This window comes from Talpa europaea, assembly GCF_964194135.1.
Source record: "Talpa europaea genome assembly, chromosome: 7".
NCBI classification, from domain to species: domain Eukaryota; kingdom Metazoa; phylum Chordata; class Mammalia; order Eulipotyphla; family Talpidae; genus Talpa; species Talpa europaea.
The window spans coordinates 23,505,459-23,525,972 of NC_140074.1; the positions used below are offsets into that span (position 1 = coordinate 23,505,459).

General features: G+C 33.5%; 1 protein-coding gene across 1 annotated transcript in view; it reads right to left on the minus strand.

Annotated features, from left to right (window-relative positions):
* Positions 1-20,514, minus strand: part of CNTLN (centlein) — a gene marked incomplete at its 5' end in the record, with an annotated part of 238,450 nt that overhangs the window by 11,687 nt on the left and 206,249 nt on the right. Inside the window, 4 exons of the mRNA XM_084239276.1 lie at positions 12,830-13,015; positions 13,571-13,708; positions 15,246-15,372; positions 17,017-17,114. Of these exons, the coding sequence (XP_084095402.1) occupies positions 12,830-13,015; positions 13,571-13,708; positions 15,246-15,372; positions 17,017-17,114 (549 nt within the window). The remainder of the gene's footprint in view (positions 1-12,829; positions 13,016-13,570; positions 13,709-15,245; positions 15,373-17,016; positions 17,115-20,514) is intronic.

The window sequence follows — 20,514 nt, forward strand, 5'->3', positions numbered from 1 at the left end:
GGACTCAGTTTTTGTTTTTATGAGGAAAAGTTTTTTTTTTTAATTTTATTTTATATAATTCTTACATCATTTTTCATCTTTGCACAATGTATGCATTTTCATTTTGGTTATATTCCCCATACAATTGCACCCCCCCCCCAACTTACTTTGACTCTAGTCCTTCCTCCCCTTGCCCCTCTCTCCCCCCCCTCCCAGTGTGTCTCTGGTTTATAGTTGCTTGCTGATTTTGCTTTTTACTTTGTATTGATTAGTCTTTTTCCTGGTTCCTTATTTAGGTTTTCTAAATTCCTGCTATGAGTGAGACCATCCGGTATTTTTCTTTTTCTTTCTGGCTTATTTCGCTGAGCATGATCCCTTCCAGTGCCATCCAAGTTGCTGCAAATGGCATGTGTTTATCTTTTTTGAATGCTGAGTAATATTCCATTGTGTATATGTACCACATCTTCTTGATCCAGTCATCTATTTTTGGGCATTTGGGTTGCTTCCATAGCTTAGCTATTGTAAATAGTGCTACTATAAACAAAGGCGTGCAGGTACCCTTTGGAATTAATGTTTCTGTGTCAGGACTCATTTTTGAAGATGAGTTTTTCCAAGATCACCAAGCCCCTCCCCTAAGAAAAATCTTGCTGATTATTGTATTAGAATCATATTAATTTTTATTTGGATTACATAATATTTTAGGATATTGAATCTTCTTAATCAAAGGCCATGGTATTCCCTTCCAGTTGTTTAAGACTTCAGAAGGATTATTTTTAATTTTTAACTTTAAGATCTAGTTTATTCCTGTGCAGTTTACTTTTATTTTTGGTTGTTGTTGTTGGTTGTCTCTCATACTGACTGTATCTTTTATATGTAAATATTGTTGATATATAGTTAGCTTACTAAAGTTTCTTATAGGAATTTTTCAGCTATTTCCTCATTCATTTCTAGAAATTCAATCATATTTGTAAATACAGATAACTTCATCTATATTTTTCCAATTTTTATACTTCCTTTTCTTAAACTATACATTCTTTCTGAACAATACTAAATAGTAATATTGATGGACATACTTGATTTATTCCTGATTTTTGTGGGAGTCTTACTTCCTAGGAAATACTTTGCCAATTTCAGAATATGACATATTTTCATATATGAAGAAATATCTTTTAATACATCAATGAATGATAGTTTGATATATTTACCATAATCTCATTTTATTTTTATGTCTTTCAAAAATGGATACCAAATTATCTTAAATCCATTCTAACAAAGAAATTGTCATACTGCTCATCAAAATACTGTATCATTTTTACATTCCATTCAAAAGCATGCAAGAATATTTTTCCAAAGAATCTTGTCAATTTTGGGTTTTATACACCTCACATCTTTAAAGATCTTTCATAACTTCTCAGATGAATATCCAGTAGACAAGAAATTGTTTATTTTTTGCTTATGTTACATTTCCTGGATTCCCAGTGAGACTGTACATCTCTATCTGTTTGTTGGCTATTTGTGTTTTTGATTTGGTGAATTATTTTTATTTGTTCTTCCTTCTATTGGGCTATTTGTTTTTTGTTCACTGATCTGCAGGAATTCTTTATATAGCCTAGATACTATTTTGTCTGTTATATATATGCAAATATTCTCTCACACTATCACTAGCCTTTCAACTTAGTATATAGTATCTTTCCCCTACAGTTAGGTGTTTTTAAATAATTAGGTTTTTTAGTTATGTCCTTTATTGATTTTAGGTTTTATGCATAGATCATGGAGTTTTTTCCCCCCATCTCAAGATAATGAAAATTTGTGCAATGTTTTAACCATTTTCTCTTTTACTCTTGGATTTTATATCAATGCATAACATGTGTGCGTTATATGAGGTATATTGCTAACATTTTTATTTTCTGAAATGACAGTAACTTCTCCAGTGCTATTGACTACTAGACCCTGAAGATGATTTGAAATGCGAACTCAAATTTTATGTTCTAAATTCTCATACATATGAATCTATTTTCAGAACTTCCTATTCTGTCTCAATGCTCTATGTATTCACCCCTGCATCAATTATGATGTTTATTACAGCTTTATAGCATGTTTTGATGCATGTTGGAGAAAATGTTCTCTTTCCATTCATTCTTCTCCTTCCTTGGCATCTCCACTCCTTTTCTCTTTTAGTTTCCTTCCTCTCCCCCCCTTACTTCCTTCTGAATTGTTTTGTCAGTATTTGAGACTGCACTGACATTTATATTAACTTTGGAATGAACTCACATTTACAAAACAAATTCTTCTTTTATCTAGTTCTAGTTTATGTCTTTTAATGTTCCACAGTCTACTTTTTAGGCATCCTGCATTTCTTGAAAGGTTTATTTCTGGATATTTAATGATTATTTTTATAATGTAAATAGAAATTTTAAGTTTTCAAATGTTATTACTTGTAAAGGCTATGTTGTACACTGACCTTATTTTGAAATCCTTATTGTTCTAATAGTTAATGATTAGATTTTTTAAATTTTCATTATCTAGGTCCATAAATATGTCTTTGCTAAGCACAGTTTGGTTGTATACTTTTCCATAATTACATATTTTCTTGTTTATTTACATTTCCTAGGCCGTAGTGGAAATTCTTTTATTGTTGCCCAAGAAAACTGATGTTTAATGTAGGTTTCTGAAAGGTATGTTTTATCTTATATGTCATATAAGACACAGGTGGTTGGTTATTGTTTCAGTGGCCACAAGTAAAAGCCAAATAAGATAGAAGAATAGGTATTCCAAAGTTATATAACAACTCCATATGCTGGGAATCCAGTTTCCCTTCTATGATTTTTCAGTCTGCCCATTCTAAAGATATTGCTTTTTTTCTTCTTAAGAGTCTAAGATGGCTTATCATCACATCTGTCTTATTGCAAGTAATAAAGGGGTAAAGGAGGAGGGGTGGACATGTGCCTTCATTTTAAAGGTACTATGTGAATAACATATTTTTACCAATAACATCTCACTAGCTGGAGATAAATGATTCATAATAATATGCTTCAAAAAATAAATAAAACATGGGCCTCCTCAGTGGCGCAGCCTCGGCAGCGCCGGTTCGATCCCCGGCTGCTGGCAAGGGTCCCACATGGCGTGCAGACCTGTCCTGCAGTGCCCACTGCTCCCCTCAGCAGTGCACTTCTGTCCTTCTGCCTCTTCTGCTCCCCGCTTTGGTTCTGGTGAATTCTCTCACCCTCCGGCGCTTCTGACTATACCCAGTGCTTATATAAATAAATAAATAAATAAATCTTTAAAAAAAGACACTGATGAAAGAAAATGAAGCTACAAATACATGAAAAGTTATCCCATGCTCATGGATCAAAAGAATTAATATAAGTCATCTATAAGCCAAATGCAATCCCTATCACAATCTCATTGGGATTTCTTATATAAACAGAAAAAACAATCCTAAACGACCTTGAACAGTCAAAACGATCTTGAGAAAGAACAAAACTGGAGGTAAGACACTTCCAGATTTCAAACTATGTACAATTACTACAACTCAACTGTAAAAATTCCAAATAATCTAATTAAAAAATGAGCAAAGGCCTGAAAAGGCATTGTTCCAAAGAACACATATAAAAGCCAACAAACACATAAAAGGTGCTCAACCTTGCTATTATCAAAATGTTAATCAAACCAAAAACACAGTCCCATGTTTTATGCATCATTATTCACAATTGGATCGATAAAGAAAATGTTACACACACACACATACACAGAGAATATTATTTGACCACGAAAAAGGGAGGGAATCCTGCCATTTGTGACAGCATGGACTGATCCTAATAGCACTATGCTAAATAAAATAAGTGAAGACATAGAATGAGAAGATGAGAAGAATATAATGTACAGCAGAGTGACTATGATTCACAATACTGTATTGTAAACTTCAAAGGTGCAATAAGAGTAGATTTTAAATGTCATCACCACAGCAGCAGTAAGAATAACAAGGCAATTAAGTAAAGGATGTGCTAACTAACCCTACTGTGGTAAAGATTTCATAACATATGTGTGTATCAAGTCATCTTTACAAACCTTACACTAACACATTATATGCTAAGTATATCATAAAAGCTAGAAAAAGAGCAGAAGAAAATCAGAATTAAAAAATAGAGGATTAACAATTGTACATATAGAAATAAAATTATAATGCTCCACAAACGTTCTCATTATAGAAGCAAAAAATTTATTTATTTATTTTTTTTTTTAATTTTTAATTTTTTTTTTTGTTTCTTTTTTTTTTTTTATAAATTTTATTGTTATATTCCCCATACAATTGCAGCCCCCCATTCTGACCCCAATCCCTCCCCTCCCGCCCCCGCCCCCCTAAAAGTGTCTCTGGTTCATAGTTTTTTGTTGATTTTGATTTTCACTTTCTTATAGTTATTCATTTTCCTGGTCCCTTATTTAAGTTTTCTAGATTCCTGCTATGAGTGAGACCATCCGGTATTTTTCTTTTTCTTTTTGGCTTATTTCGCTGAGCATGATCTCTTCCAGCGCCATCCATGTTGCAGCAAATTGCATGTGTTTATCTTTTTTGAATGCTGAGTAATATTCCATGGTATATATGTACCACATCTTCTTGATCCAGTCATCTATTTTTGGGCATTTGGGTTGTTTCCAAAGCTTAGCTATTGTAAACAGTGCTGCTATAAACATAGGGGTGCAGGTGTTCTTTGGAATTGATGTTTCTGTGTCCTTTGGGTAAATACCTAGGAGTGGAATTGCTGGGTCATATGGAAGCTCTATGTTTAGTAGGTCCAGAAATCTCCACACAGCTTTCCACAGTGGTTGGACCAGTTTGCACTCCCACCAACAGTGCAGAAGAGTTCCTTTTTCTCCACACCCTCGCCAACATTTGTTGTTGCTAGTTTTTTTAATATGTGCCATTCTCACTGGTGTAAGATGGTATCTCATGGTAGTTTTGATTTGCATTTCCCTGATGACAAGTGATGTTGAACATTTTTTCATATGCCTGTTGGCCATTTGCATTTCCTCTTCAGAGAAGTTTCTTTTAAGCTCTTCTGCCCATTTTTTGACTGGATTATTTTCTTTGTTGTTGTTGAGTCTCATCAGCTCTTTGCAGATTTTTGTGATCAGTCCTTTATCATTAGTGTTGGGTGCAAAAATGTTCTCCCAGTTGGTGGGGTTTCTCTTTGTTTTTGTTATTGTCTCTTTTGCTGTGCAAAAGCTCTTTAATTTGATGTAGTCCCAGCTGTTTATCTTTGCCTTCACTATCACTGCTTTGGGTGATGTGTCTGTAAAGATGTCTTTGATGTGCAAATCACGTAGTGTTTCGCCTATATTTCCTTCTATATATTTTATGGTTTCAGGTCTTATGTCTAGTTCTTTAATCCATTTTGAGTTGATTTTTGTGTATGGTGTGAGGTGGTGGTCAAGCTTCATTCTTTTGCATGTAGCGACCCAGTTTTCCCAGCACCATTTATTGAACAAACTTTCTTTGCTCCAATGCATAGTCTTAGAAGCAAAAAATTTATATGCCCAAAACACTTTACTAAATCTTACCAAAGAAAGTATATATTAATAATTATGATTTAAGCTTCCAATTAATTTCTATTCTGTGGTTATTTATTTCATATCTAATAAAAACCATTGAGATGATGGAATTTGGCATATGACCCTCACATACAAGCATATTAACAAGTCTTATCAGGGCTAAATCAAACTGAGCAAATACTTCTAGAAATTTCCCTTGTGTGTTTTATTCCATTATTAGGAGAATTCAAAGTCTCAGCCCTGCCACATATATCCAGCCCAGATGCTCAAAGCACTTGATTTTACCCCAGGGCAAAATTCCATACTCAGGATTAGATCTAGAACAGATGGCTACTCCACCTCTTCTATAATCTGGCTGTGCCATATGAATAAATGAAAAGACTAAAGGGAACACAGATTCCACAACAGGGCCAGAACAAACATTATTACTATTAATACTACTAATAATATTTATTAAGTACTTTTGTGTACATAGTACCCTAATAAGTTCTGCATAGAATGAGTCCTGTTGATCATAACATTTAACGTAGGAACTAAGTGCATTATTTAATTATGCTCATTAAGGAACCTGCATAGCTCTTGCCTTTGCAGAATCTTCAATCTAAGCAGTGACTATGTGTCCAGGACAATTCTTGAAGCAGATACAAAATCAATTTTTCAAGAGTTTAATGAGCCCTATTACGACTCAGTATTCTGAGGATAATGAATGGCAAAATCCTTTCCCTCAGATTAGCTACAATCTACTTGAAACAAAAACAAAAAGGCATTTAAAGTGTTATACAATAACTGTAAGAAAGAAAAAAATCAAAATCAACAAACAACTATGAACCAGAGACACACTTTGTGGGGGGGGGGGAAAGAGGGATTGGGGTTAAAATCAGGGGGATGCAATTGTATGGGGAATATAAAAAAAATAAATTAAAAAAATATCATTCATGTCCTTGATCATAAATAAAAATTAAAAAATAAAAAATTTTGTTTTTTTAAAAAGAAAATTTTTGCTAAACTACTTTATGTGATAAAGTACAACCATTACATTATCACAAAAGTCATGACTCTTTGTTAAGACTATAATACTCAGATATCTAATTATGAATTTCATTCTTCTATTTGAAGAATTTCTGGCTATAACTTTTTTTTTTTTAAAGAACATACTCAAAGAATATTTCAGGAGTAATAATTAAGTTCTAAGTAGATCTTATAAGTGTGTATTTTATCTTCTATCTTGGTTTAAAAATGCAATCAAATGCTAAGTAGAATTTAAAACAAGAAACAAAGGCTTACAAAACTAAAATTCTTAATAAAAGTGATTCTAAATTATAAGTAAAATAGTGCCATGATTCTACATTATAAATATTGACAATGTTCAATGGAAATACTTATCACAAGTTAAACAGTGAAACTATTCAACAAGCATCTGGAAGAAAATGACATTTTAAATATGGAAAGGTAAATTAGATTTACTAAAATTAATACTCTGCAATCATTTAGGGTCCTCTGAGACAAACAATATTGGTTTGACTTTACACCAGTTGAAACCTTTGTTAAAAAAGATAAAATGTTTTATTCCATTCATTTTGTAGATATTTTTTACAATAAGAAAACTCCCAAGGTATCTATAATTTTCAAAGAAACAAAGCAAAAGATTTGTTCCCAATGGAGTACCATTAACACTAGAATAAGATGCTGTAAGCTCCTATTTGTAGGGCTTCCCTGGTGACCTAGGAGTTGTCTCAGCACTATCACCCCTATAACCTGAGTTTGATCCCTGGCCAGGGAGCTAATCCACATGGTACAGCAGACCTCTCCTGTCTCACCTGCTGTTCCCCTTAGCAGCCTGTTCTGCTCCCCACTCTGGCTCTGGTGAATATTCTCATCCCCCCACACCTCTGGTCTACACGCCACTTCTTTCTTTTTTTATTTTAAAGATTTATTTATTTATTTATACAAGAACCGGGGTACAGGCCAGATGCACAGGAGGGTGAGAAGATTCACCAGAGACAGAACGGGGAACAGAACAGGCAGACTGATGAAATACACTGCTGAGGGGAGCAGTGGGCAAGACAGGAGAAGTCTGCCATGCCATGTGGGATCCTCCCCGGCCGGGATCGAACCGGCACTGCAGAGGCTGCTGAGAGCTTCACAGCGCTGAACTCAACTGTGTGCACCACCAAGGGAGGCCCTACACTCCAGTTCTATGCAAAAATAAACAAAAATTTTAAAAATGCTGTAAGCTCCTAATTTCAGAGGAATGAAGAATATGGCATATTATATATATTAATATTCATTCCAATTTTATATAAAATTCAATTATCTTTCATATTATATTTAGTTTATAAGCACAGGGCAGTAATTACTTATACATACAATCATTAGCTAATGGAAAAAGTACCTAAGGGAGTGAAGCAATTTTGAAATATTCTAAGTGTTGAGTATCTTCTCTACAGGGGTTTTAGAGATTCCAAACTATCCAATAAATCTACAGAGGGAAGCAAACAAACAAAAAAATACTGATTTGAGGGACTCCTCCCATAACATGGTGGAATAGGGAGGTATTGCTAAATCTCTCTCCTGAGTACAACAAGGAAGAGATAAATCTTACTCACAGGAAATTTCACCAGTTCATCACTGGCAACAAGGGATGGACCCACGGATATTCTGCTCTGAGGCTGGTGGTTCATTTGCTGTGGGAGTGGAAAAGGGAGAGGCAAAGGGAGTTGTGGCTAAGACAATAGCCATGTAGTGAGAAAAACAAGCTAGGGAATGTACACAGTGTGGTACACAGACCATATGTGGTGAATGTTTTTGGTAAATCTTTTCATTGGGGGGAGTACAGACATATATACACACAGGGGTTGGGACTGATGGTTCAGTAGCAGAGAATCAGGCTTCTGATAGTGTGGGTGGCAGAATTCCCTCCCTCTTCCCTGCTGGGAAATCAGAAAGAGACATCTGATGATCATCATGATGGGGAATGGCAAGGAAGTTGGGCCCATGAATTTGGGCTTTGTGAAGCAGTAAAAAGTGCTTGCTTTGGAGAAAGGAGCGAAGAGACAACGTAAAACACTCCACCTCAAGTAGTCTTTTCTTTCCACCAAGACTGACACCAAACCTTTGAACTACAATCTCCCACTGTACCAGGGTAGTGCCAGGGAAAGGAGAGGTTCCAGGTTCCCTGTCCTACCCATAGGAGGCAGAGCTGAGAAGAAGCTGGAGAGGAAAATGGAAGAAGGAAGAAAGATGGCAGAAGCAAGGAGGAGACCTGGAGGAGGCACATGGAGCAGAGACACATGTGAAAAGCTGTGTTTGCTTCGCGGCCTTGGACTTGTATCAGGGACTTGGGGGACATGGAAGAAGACACTTGAAACAGATGTGGGCGACAGACCTATGGGGAGGTTAACAATGGAAGCATTTATCTTGATTTTGATTTTGTTCTTTTCCCTCCAGACTTGTCTGGCCCCTTCTGCCCTTTTCTTATAGTCCCACCAGAAAGTGCCTTAGACTTGTGGCAGGCTTTTGGGCCTCAGTGATCGTGCTTTGAGCCAACCCTGTTTGGCTGGGCATTTAGCCGTGAGGGGATGGGTAACATTGGGTGTTTCAGGTGAAAACTATTTTATCTACTCTTTCCCTTTTCTTCTCTTTATTGCACACTAATTTTATTAAAGTTCCTTTCCATACTACAGTATGTTTTGTTTTGATGCAGTGGATGGCAAAACCTACTTAGAGCAGGCAGGTTTGGGGGTTCCAGGGTGCCCCTCACCTTGCCCGATAACACCACCTCTCTCTCACCTGTCATAAAGAAAAGCAAAGAAGATACAAAAGTAGAGACATAGTGCCTCAACTGGTAAAAAGCAAGTAAGGTAACACACTTGCCTAGGAAACAAGGAACATCTAAATAAAAGATAGAAGCTGAAAGATAAAAGAAGTCTAGAGACCTAAATAAAGGGCACAAATTTGAGGATCTAACAGGAAAGTATGTTAGAATAACAATCATTAAGAAGCTCAATGAGTACCTACAAGGGCAATCAAACACAGAAAGGTGCCTTCAGTATCTTAGAAAAGAGAACAAAGAACAGAAAGAGTTCTTCACTAAAGAAACTGATGGCTATTAAAACACACACACACAAAGATACTGAATGAAATGAGAACAAATATGGAAATATATTAAGCAGACTTAAGCTGACAGAAAGAAAATTTCTAAAATCAAATATACAAATTTATAAATGACCCAAGTGGACAGAGAGTGAGAGATAAGATTTAGAAAAAATGAAGAAATGATGAGGAATTATCAGATGCCATTAGAAGAGGAAATGCAAGGATACTTGATATTCCAGATGGTGAAGAGAGAATGAAGCAGAGATGCTATTTAAAGAACTAATAGCTAACAATTTACCAAACCTAAGGTAAGAATTAAACATGGATGTCCAGGAAGGTGAAATAATACCTAAATTTCCTAAATACAAAACAACCTTCACCAAAACATATAGTTAAGCTATGAAAAAAAAGTACTTATAAAAATATAAAAGGCTGTTATAGGAAAAAAAGAATGTAACATTCAAGTGCATCTCGAACTTTTATCAGATTTCTCAGCACATACTCTCCAGGTTAGAAGACATATTTCTACGTCATACTATTTTTTTTTAAAGATTTATTTATTTATACAAGCACTGGGTACAGTCAGAAGCGAGGGAGGGTGAGAGAATTCACCAGAGACGGAGTGGAGAGCAGAACAGACAGAGTGATGAAGTACACTGCTAAGGGGAGCAGCGGGTGGCCAAAGAGGTCTGTGTGCCATGTGGAATCCTCGCCCGGAGATCGAATTGGTGCTGCAGAGGCTGTGGGCAGCTTCGCAACCCAGTGCTCAACCGCTGCGCCACCGGGGAGGGCCCTATGCGTCATTCTAAAAGAAAAAAAACTACGAGTCAAAAATACTTTATCTTGTAAAATTATCGTTCAACTATGATGGAAAAATAAAGATTTTCCCCAGAAAAAGCTAATGGAGTTTACCAAGAGGCTGTGGGCAGCTTCGCAACCCAGCGCTCAACCACAGCACCACTGGGGAGGCCCCTATACGTCATTCTTAAAGAAAAAAAAAACTATCAGTCAAAAATATTTTATCTTGTAAAATTATCGTTCAAATATGATGGAAAAATAAAGATTTTCCCCAAAAAAGCTAATAGAGTTTACCACCACAGACCTGCCTTACAAAGAAGTGTTAAAAGAAGATTTTCTGTGTGAAAAGACAAAAGAACACAAAATCCTGTGCAAGGCGATAAACAGTAATATGGAATCAAAAGCATAAATAAAAATAATATGATACAACAGAACGTTGAAGGGAATGAGAAAAGAACAGAATCTGTATAGCCCAATGACGATGAGGTGATACCAGCACACAAAAAAGACTATTATAGGTATAGAAAGTTTGCTACAAAGTTCATGGTAAGCACAAAACAAAAATCTAGAATGGAGACATGCAGAATAAGAATTGATGAAACCGGGCCTCCCCGGTGGCACAGCGGTTGAGCGCTGGGTTGCGAAGCTGCCCGCGGCCTCTGCAGCGCCAGTTCGATCCCCGGCTGCTCCCCGGCCACCAGAGGAGGGTCCCACATGGCGCGCAGACCTCTCCTGCCGCCCGCTGCTCCCCTCGCAGTGTACTTCGGTCCTTCTGTCTGCTCTGCTCTGGCTCTGGTGAATTCTCTCACCCTCCCGCGCTTCTGACTGTACCCAGTGCATATATAAACAAAACAAACAAACAAACAAATAAAACATGCCTCTATAAAAAAAAAAATTAAAAAAAAAAACAAGAATTGACGGAACTAAGAGAGCCACTGGCGAAAGCCATCCAAATGAAAAAACAGACACATGGAAAAGAAATAATAGAAAGATAAAAACAAAAGGAAGAATAGCAGTAAATAAGCCTCACATATTAGTAATCAACCTGAATACAAATGGTCTAAACTTAACAAATAAAAATGACATGTTTGATTTAAAAATGGAAAGCATAATCCATTGATACAAGCAGTCAAGACTTACCACGCATCTAAAGACAAACATACACTTAAAGTCAAAGACTGGAGTAAGGTATTTCAAGCCAATAAAACAGAGAAAAAAGCAGGAACAGCTATCCTCTCGTGATAAATTACTCTTTCAGTCAAAAAAGGTAATTAGTAACAAAGACAGGTATCATACAATCACCAATACATCAAGTTGTGACTTGTCATCAATATTTATACACACAACACAGGTGCACCTAACTATAAAAAACAACTTTTAAACAAACCTAAAACAACTCATTGACAGCAACACAATAATAGGAAGGATTTCAAACACCATTTACATCAATGGATAGATCATCCAGCCAGAAAATAAACATGGCAATAATGACTTCAAATAAAATAATGTCATAATTTATAGACATTTACATAGCCTTTCATCACAAAAGAAATGAATACATATTCTTCTCATGTACACCTGAAACTTCTCAAGGATCTAGCCTTGCTGGGACATAAAACATGTCTTAAAAATATATCAAAATTGAAATTATATCAAGTATCTTTTCTGATCACAATGGTTTAGAGTCAGACATCAACCAAAAGAAGAAAACTAGGTAAAACACAAACACGTTGAAACTGAATGAAATGCTTCTGAATAACCGCTGGGTCAATGAAGAAATCAACAAAGGAATAAAAAATTATAAAGATTTTCCAAAAAAACACCTATTTTTAGTTCTGTACCTGCCCCTTTCCCATCATCATCAGCTTTGGTGCTTCCTTGTGCAGTCAGTTCCTGGACTTCTCGTGGGTTCTTCAGTCTTCAGACCATTTCAAGATGGTATGCCCTTTGCAGGCACATTAGTTGGTCCTCCTGCTGCTCTGCTAAGCCATTTATCATCCCTCTACTCTAGACAGACTGTGGACTGGGGCACACATGACCCTTAGTTTCAATGAACATGGAGCAAGTTTCCGGTTGTTCTTGCTTAGGTGATTTTTTGAAAGGAGAGTAGAGCAGAAATGACTTAATTCTTTCATCTTAAACCCCATATTGATTCAGTGACTAATAACTTTTTATAACTAAATTGACATTAAGACAATAATATTAATAAGAAAAATTTTAACTTAACTATAAAAATAAATCTTTTAGATAGAAATCTTGAAAAATGTGACAAGTAGGGTAGGGAAATGTTTTACGGCTTAGAAAAGTAGAAAAAAACTAGAGTATTCCCCAAACTACCTGAAGCAGGTCAATGATTACGCTGCCTGAAATAAAGTGCTAACATTAGTAAATCACAAATAACTCAAACCTTCACAAACATGGTGAACTCTTCCACTTTCTCATTGGCTAAAAGTAGTTTCTTTTGTGCACCTTCTAGGGCCTGCTCACTCTGCAATGCTAATCCTTGAAGATGCTTAGATGCTGCTGTTTCAATTTCTGCCAATGCTGATTCAGTCTCACTTACTTTTGATATTAAGAGATTAAGTTTGAGATCCTGCAAAAGACCAGTAATCATAGAATAAAAAAAAAATTCATAATCAGGTTTGGAAGAGTTATATATTCCAAATAAACAGTTTCAATACTCTAAATATTCATTAACTTTATTTGGGTAAAATGATAGCTGTTTTAATTTACTTCAAAAAAATGACCTGAGTGCCTACTTTCATCTCTTTATGAGCTTTAAAAATTGCAATTTATTAAAAACATGGAAGTTATTTTAGACCAAAGGCTCCGATATAGCTAAGAAATATTTAATTAGTTTATAAGTTTAGGTAAATCCAAAAAATTAATATCCATTTGTATAAGTGTCAGTTCTTAGTATGGTTTATTTATTAGATGTTATCAAGTCAAACAAAATCTACTTCTCTAACACAACACTTTTGCTAAACAAATTCTTAGTATTTCATGCATAGATGTAAATGTTTTTTGCAGTTATCTGAAATATTTCAATAGCTTATACTGTTTTGGGGAGGAAAAAAATGAAAACTTTAGAAATGAAAAAAATGTTATATTCTAATTTAATGCATTCTAAAATGTCCTGAAAATTTACCTTTTTTTCTAACTCCTCTTTAGTTTTTTGATACATCTGTTCATACTGTGACTTTTCTTTTATAGCAACAGCAAGTCTTTGCTTTAATGAATCAATTGAAACCTTTTTGTTAGAACATTCTTCAGTTAATGTCTTCACCTACAGTAGAAGAATAATGATAATTATTATTGGTAAAAAAAAAGTAGGTAGTATACTATAATAGTTTCAACAAAAAACAAATGAATACGTTAATAAGTCTAATTTCATTTATTTTCTCATAGATGATATCAAATTTAAGTATGTTGTTTGCAGAACTCATTTCATGATAGCAATTATAAAAATTGCTGATTATGAAGTTTTTATTCTAAAACAAGTCAAATTATGGATAATTAGAAAACTTTCCATTGTACTCTCCAATATAATATATACTTTTTAGGAGAAAATTAAAAATATAACATTTATCACACATCTGAAAGAATAACAGAAAAAATAGTTTTTCTTTTTCTGTTAATGCAGTAAAGATATATAATTACTCATACAGGATTTCAAGGCTTTATCTGAAGTGAATATTGAAGTTTAAAAATAAGCACAACTTAAAAGGTAACATTGCAAAAACCTATGGAAGTAATTAAAATTTAGGCGTGTATGTGGAAGAGAAAGAAAATTCATGTGCATTTGTTTTTTCCTGTAAATGCTTCTCTTTTAAATCCATCTGAGCTAATACTTACTTCTTCTTTTTTTTTTTTTTTATCTCCAACAAGGAAAGTCAGGAAATGCTCTCTCCGGAGTGGGTAACATTTAGTGAATGCCAAAGCACAAGCTGCTTTATGAGTTGTGCAAATAGCACAAAAAAGATCTCTTAGTCAGCAAATTACTGATTTCTATTTTGGGATCAGATATTATATAGCTATTTAAAATGAAACTTTCTTCCTAAGTATACTGAATTAAGTGTATATAAGGAAAAAATATACTTTTAACAAATTGTGTTAAGTATACTTTTTAAAAAACTTCTGATAGCCATTGGTTATCACTTTCATAAAAAATGTTTGCTTCTATCATTATAAATCATAGTTTACAATGAAACCAAATGCTAAATAAAATATAGTTATTTATCACAGGAATATTAAAGATTTAAAAAATTAAACTTTATGACCTTCTCATGGTATATTTATAAAGAAAATGTATAGCTATATCATATATGAGATTTTTAGAATCTAGAATTTTAAAGTAAATGATGCAATTTCGAGTCCATAATGTACTTATGTAATAGTACATATATGTCCAATGACTATTTTCTATACATTTATTAAGACTGAATGTTCAGGACCTCCCCGGTGGCACAGTGGTCGAGCTCTGGGTTGCGAAGCTGCCCGCAGCCTCTGCAGCGCCGGTTAGATCCCCGGCTGCTCCCCGGCCACCAGAGGAGGGTCCCACATGGCGCGCAGACCTCTCCTGCCGCCCGCTGCTCCCCTCAGCAGTGTACTTCGGTCCTTCTGCCTGCTCTGCTCCCCGCTCTGGCTCTGGTGAATTCTCTCACCCTCCCGCGCTTCTGACTGTACCCAGTGCTTGTATAAATAAATAAAATAAAAAAATAAAAAATAAATAAACACAGAACTTATTAAAAAAAAGACTGAATGTTCAATTGAAGAAAAAAATACATGAGGAACTTTTTTATATGAAAAATAAAAGTTGCTACCTTTTTTTCAAGACTTTCTAACATTTCATTAATACTCTCATTACTTTCCAAATTTACTTTTTGTCGAAATTTCAAGTCTTCTATCAAATGTCTTTTCATGGTTATATCCCTCTCCATTCGAGACATTCTTGAAAGAGAAAAAAAAGATGTTTTTATCAAGAGTGATAGAAAGTACTTTAACAATGAAGGTATCTTATATATTATCCAATGTTATAGGTACTTTTAATGTTCTGCCTACTTTTAATTTTTAAATGACATATTAATGAAATTACAAATTAATAAAATAATTGCATAGAATCCAATATTGCTCTATTAATAATGTGAATACTTCTAAAATATACAATCCAATTGTAACTTGGCAATTATAGGGCTGACTATGCATTAAAATATAAAAATAAAAGAGCTGAGAAACAGTAATAAAATTTATGAAAACAAAATTATTATATTAAAATTATCAGAAGGGAGGAGAGGCCAAATTGGGAAAAAGAGGTCAATGGTATGGTGAAAGTTAAAACTGAATTTTTAGCAGAACTTTTTGTAGTATATACATATGTTGATCTCAATGATGCACACCTGAAACTTATATAATGTTATATAACACAATACTATTTCAGTAATTTAAAAATTGCATTCTAGTATTGCTTGCTAGGGAAAACCAAAGTGGTATTTGTAAGAAACAGTTCTATACTTTAATAAGCAAATGTAAAGTCTTACGATATTTTATAAAGACACTAAAATTAAGCACAATAGCTGGTAATTGAGTAACATTTGGGATTAAACATCATTTGATAACATATTAGTATAAAATGGTAAATGCAACATTGCTGTTATTATTGCTGTAATAAGAATAATAGTTAACATTTGAACACTTACTATGTTGCTATATTATATACTAACTCGTTTGATTATTGTAAAAACTATGAATTAACACTATTAAATTGAGATGCATAGTTAGCAGGTGGAAGAGCCAGAGTTCAAAGAATGTTCTTTTTGGAACTCTCACTGTTAAACAATTAAGCAAGAATACCTCTTAATCTAGAAATAAATGTCAATTTATTAAATTGAAATTCTTTTTAAAAAATTAATCAATCTTTTTGTCAAAATGTCACTTTTAAGTGTTCTTCACTTATATTGTGACATACATGTATGAATATGATATATACATATTTCTATATCTATAAATTATATATACATAATGTAAATGATTTGAACAAATAAGTCAAATTATTTTAATATATATAGATCTTAAATAATAGACGAAAATTATATCAAAACATTTTATAACCTGTAACTCTAGTATAGCTATAAAAGACCCAGGAAAAATAATTTTGATTCAGTGAGAGAGCATTTTAAGCCCCTTTTCATAGTTATACATATAAAGTAAAAATTTTCATAACCACTTAGTTATTTTAAATACAGATAATTTCACTTTAAATCAAATGTAAGGATCAACTTACACATATATTTTGGTCAAGTAATTACCACAGTCTAAAGTTTATTGTTTATGACCATTAATTTGTATTTATTCAAAATTAAATGTTTAAGATGGAAAATCTAACTTTAAGTGTGCTTATTATAATTAAAAAATATTAATTAGATCCCTATCAGACATTCTATATATGTAATATTCCTTAAACTTTTATCAAAACATGAGCTAAGGAAGGAAAACTTAATTTGTAACATGTTGGCATTGTTTCTTGGAGTGTAATGGCTAATAGAATTAACTGCCACTAGGTGGCACCAAATACAATGGATAAAAATAAGACCATACTTTTCCTGCATTTCCTTTATGTGCTCTTCTTTTGTTAGGAGTTCAAATTTCAGAGACTTCACATTAGATGACTGTTTAGTGAGTTCATTAGTTGCATTCTAGAGTAGAAATACACATAAATTTCAATATATCTTTCAATCCTGTATTAAAGCAGCATGAAAATAAATGACATCATGTAGAATAATAAATTTGCAATATTTTATGTTATATAAAATGAACATTTTAATATTTTTAAATGTTTTATTTCATATGTTCTAATAGAAATTCTGTGGTATACTAAAATTCCTATGTAACATATCAAAACCATAGAGGAACACAATTATTTAACAACTGCAAAGAGTATACATTCAAATTATTTTAATGGTTTAATAAGATAACTTGAAACTAATGCTGGATTTACTAAATAATTTGTAACAGACTAATTTGGTCAGATATTTGCTACTTCTCTTCATGAAAAGGAGGAATCCATTTCCCAGACTTTTGAATCTGTACAGGCCTGTGAGTGGCTTTGACCAAAGCAATGTGGCAGAAATGACAACAGGAAAGTTCTAGATCTTGGGCCTAAATACCTTAACCTATTAAAAACTTCTGTGGAATCTCTTGCAAGTACTATAGAGGTAAGGCCACACAGGGCCTACTGAATCATAAGAAATGACAAACTGTTGTTTTAAGCTGCCATGTTTTAGGGTAGTTTGTAAATAATAAATAACTGACAGAGAATGTTTTCACTATTAAGTACTTTCTTACTTGAATTATTAACAATACTACTTATTATCAAAACATTTACACATAAATATTTGTTTTTCAAAGGAGCACAGCTCTGTGGTATTTTAAAGCTTTTCTTTATCTAACTCCTAGTTTGGTTTCTCTATATCCACTACATTAGTGACACCTAAGATCAGTAGTTCAAAAATTACTATACTTCATTACTGATGGGCAAACTGAACAATAACATGGTACATACCAAGACAAATGCTTTCAGTAATCAGAAAATCAAAAATTCATCAATATAAATCAGAGTGCCATTCAATACTGATTATATGAAGAACTACAAATAAATATAAATAACTGAAGGATTTATCATTTACAGGAAAGAATTTATATGTTTATTATTTTATTACTTGTGTATATAAAGTTGGGTATCTCAAGGATCTATGTCTAATATGGATAAAAATGAGGATACAGAAATGCACATGTACACTCTAATCATACTGAATGACTACATATACCCGTGAAGAACACTGATCTTAGAATTTACATAAAAATTATAATACTAATTGGATAAAATAAAAAGATGTATATAGATCTTTAATAAATTCTCATTCTAAGTTTTTCTTAGTTAAGCATAAAAACATCAACTAGAAATAAGCTATTTCTTGGGAAACCATTATATGAGCAGTTTGATACTCTTATGGGCTAAACTGTGGCCCCTCAGAATTCATATGTGGAAGTCCTAATTCTAGGTACCTCAAAATGCTACTTAAAAGAGGGAATTAAGGTACAATAAGGTCACATGTGTGGGCCTTAATCCAATATGACTGATGTTCTCATATGAAAAGATTAGACTACACAGACTAAGAGGCAATCAAGTAAAGACATGGTGAGAAGGTGGCCAACTACAAGCAAAGGAGAGAGGCCTCACAAGACACTAGACCTATTGATACCTTGATCTTGGACTTTGAACCTCCAGAATTATGAGAAAATAATTTAAGTCATCCATTCTGTGGTAATTTGTGGTAATTTGTTATAGCATCCCTAACAAAGTAATAAAGTATCAAAGCAGAAATTTGTAGTAGGGAGTCTTTTGTAATAAAAGGTACCTGGTCTTCTAAGATATTTCTGTATTAAAACATGAAACAAAATAAAACAAAAGATTTATCTTTTCTGTCACTATTGCAGCCTGGTCAATGTTCTAGTACTGTAGTCTGGATATGGACAATGCCACTTTAAACTATTATAACCATGGTCTAAATTGCTGTAGGCATTCTTACCAGTTTTACCCTTGTGACTCACAAAATCATCCAAAGTGAAAGAGATATGCATATGGATAAAAACTTACACCATGAGGGAAAGAGTAATGTAAATAACTTATATTCATTTGGGCCTATTGCTAAAAATCACATTAGACCAAAGGAGTAACTAAAATCAGATAAGTAGAACATAAATCAACTTAAATTGCTATAAATTAAAAAAATTACTAATTAGATTGGATATAATTGGATCTAACATTCTATTTCATTTTGGTGAAAAATCAAGTTATGTTAGGATCATGAAAACTTGAATATAAGAGGAATCACCAAACTATGAATTACAGTCTGCAGTAAATAAAATCAAAGAATTAAAGAATATCCAATGATTTTTATCTCCTGTATCTAGAAACCTATACACTGAATGCTCACTTTATATATTTTATTCCACTTTTGTTCAGACAGAAATACATTTTAAGATAGTATACCTATGCCAAAACTTGCACAGCTATGACTTCTCACATTTTTATTATATAAGATATTTAAACTTAAGTATTGTGGCTGTGGCAAGTTTGGCATATAAAAAACTGTCTGAAGTTGTTAATCAAGAGGCATTTATTTTATTGCTAATCAAAAAAGATAAACTCATGCCATTTGCAGCAACATGGATGGAGCTGGAAGAGATTATGCTCAGTGAAATAAGTCAGAACGAAAAAGAAAAATACTGGATGGTTTTACTTAGAGGAGGAATGTAGGGGAACCAAATAAGGGAGAAGTAATTATAATAAATGAAAAAACAAAATCAACAGGCAACTATAAATCAGAGACATTCTACAGGGGATAGGAAAGGAGAAGGATCAAAACAGGGGAGGGAAGAGCACAAGGACTGTGGTGATGGTGCACAGGTGACTTGGTGGTGGGAATTTTACAGGGACTACACCTGAAAGGAGAAAGTAAACATTGTACAAAAATGAACAATGATGTAAAATATATATAAAATTAAAAAAGGGAAAAAAGAAACATTTATTTTAATGCTAGTATGTGTACTTATTAATAAAGCAAAATATTTTCACACAATTTTACTCATTTACTTTAAATTCTATCCCATTTTATTTTATTTAGTAATCCTTGACTTAAAAATATTATTGGACAGTGCATACCATGTATTTCATTAAAAACACTAGTTTAACCGATAACTCAATACATTAATATCCTTTTTACGTCATGGTTATTCTATTCCTAATGTATTCTGTGTATTTCCAGCCAGAATTTTCCTTCTAGTGATTCCCATTATATCTATGGTACCATATACTCTGTCCTGTTAACTTCTAGATGGCAAACCCCATTGAAGGAAAAATTAAATACGTGAGGAATAAATGAGTTTGTTTTGAGTAGCATGAAAATGAACTTTCAAATTAAAACTCACAAACTTTGTTTCACACCATATAATTCTACTTAAACTAAGGTCAGCCTTACTTTAGAGTTGTGTACTGCTTCATCTGGGCTTAAACACAACTCTTTATAAATAAAA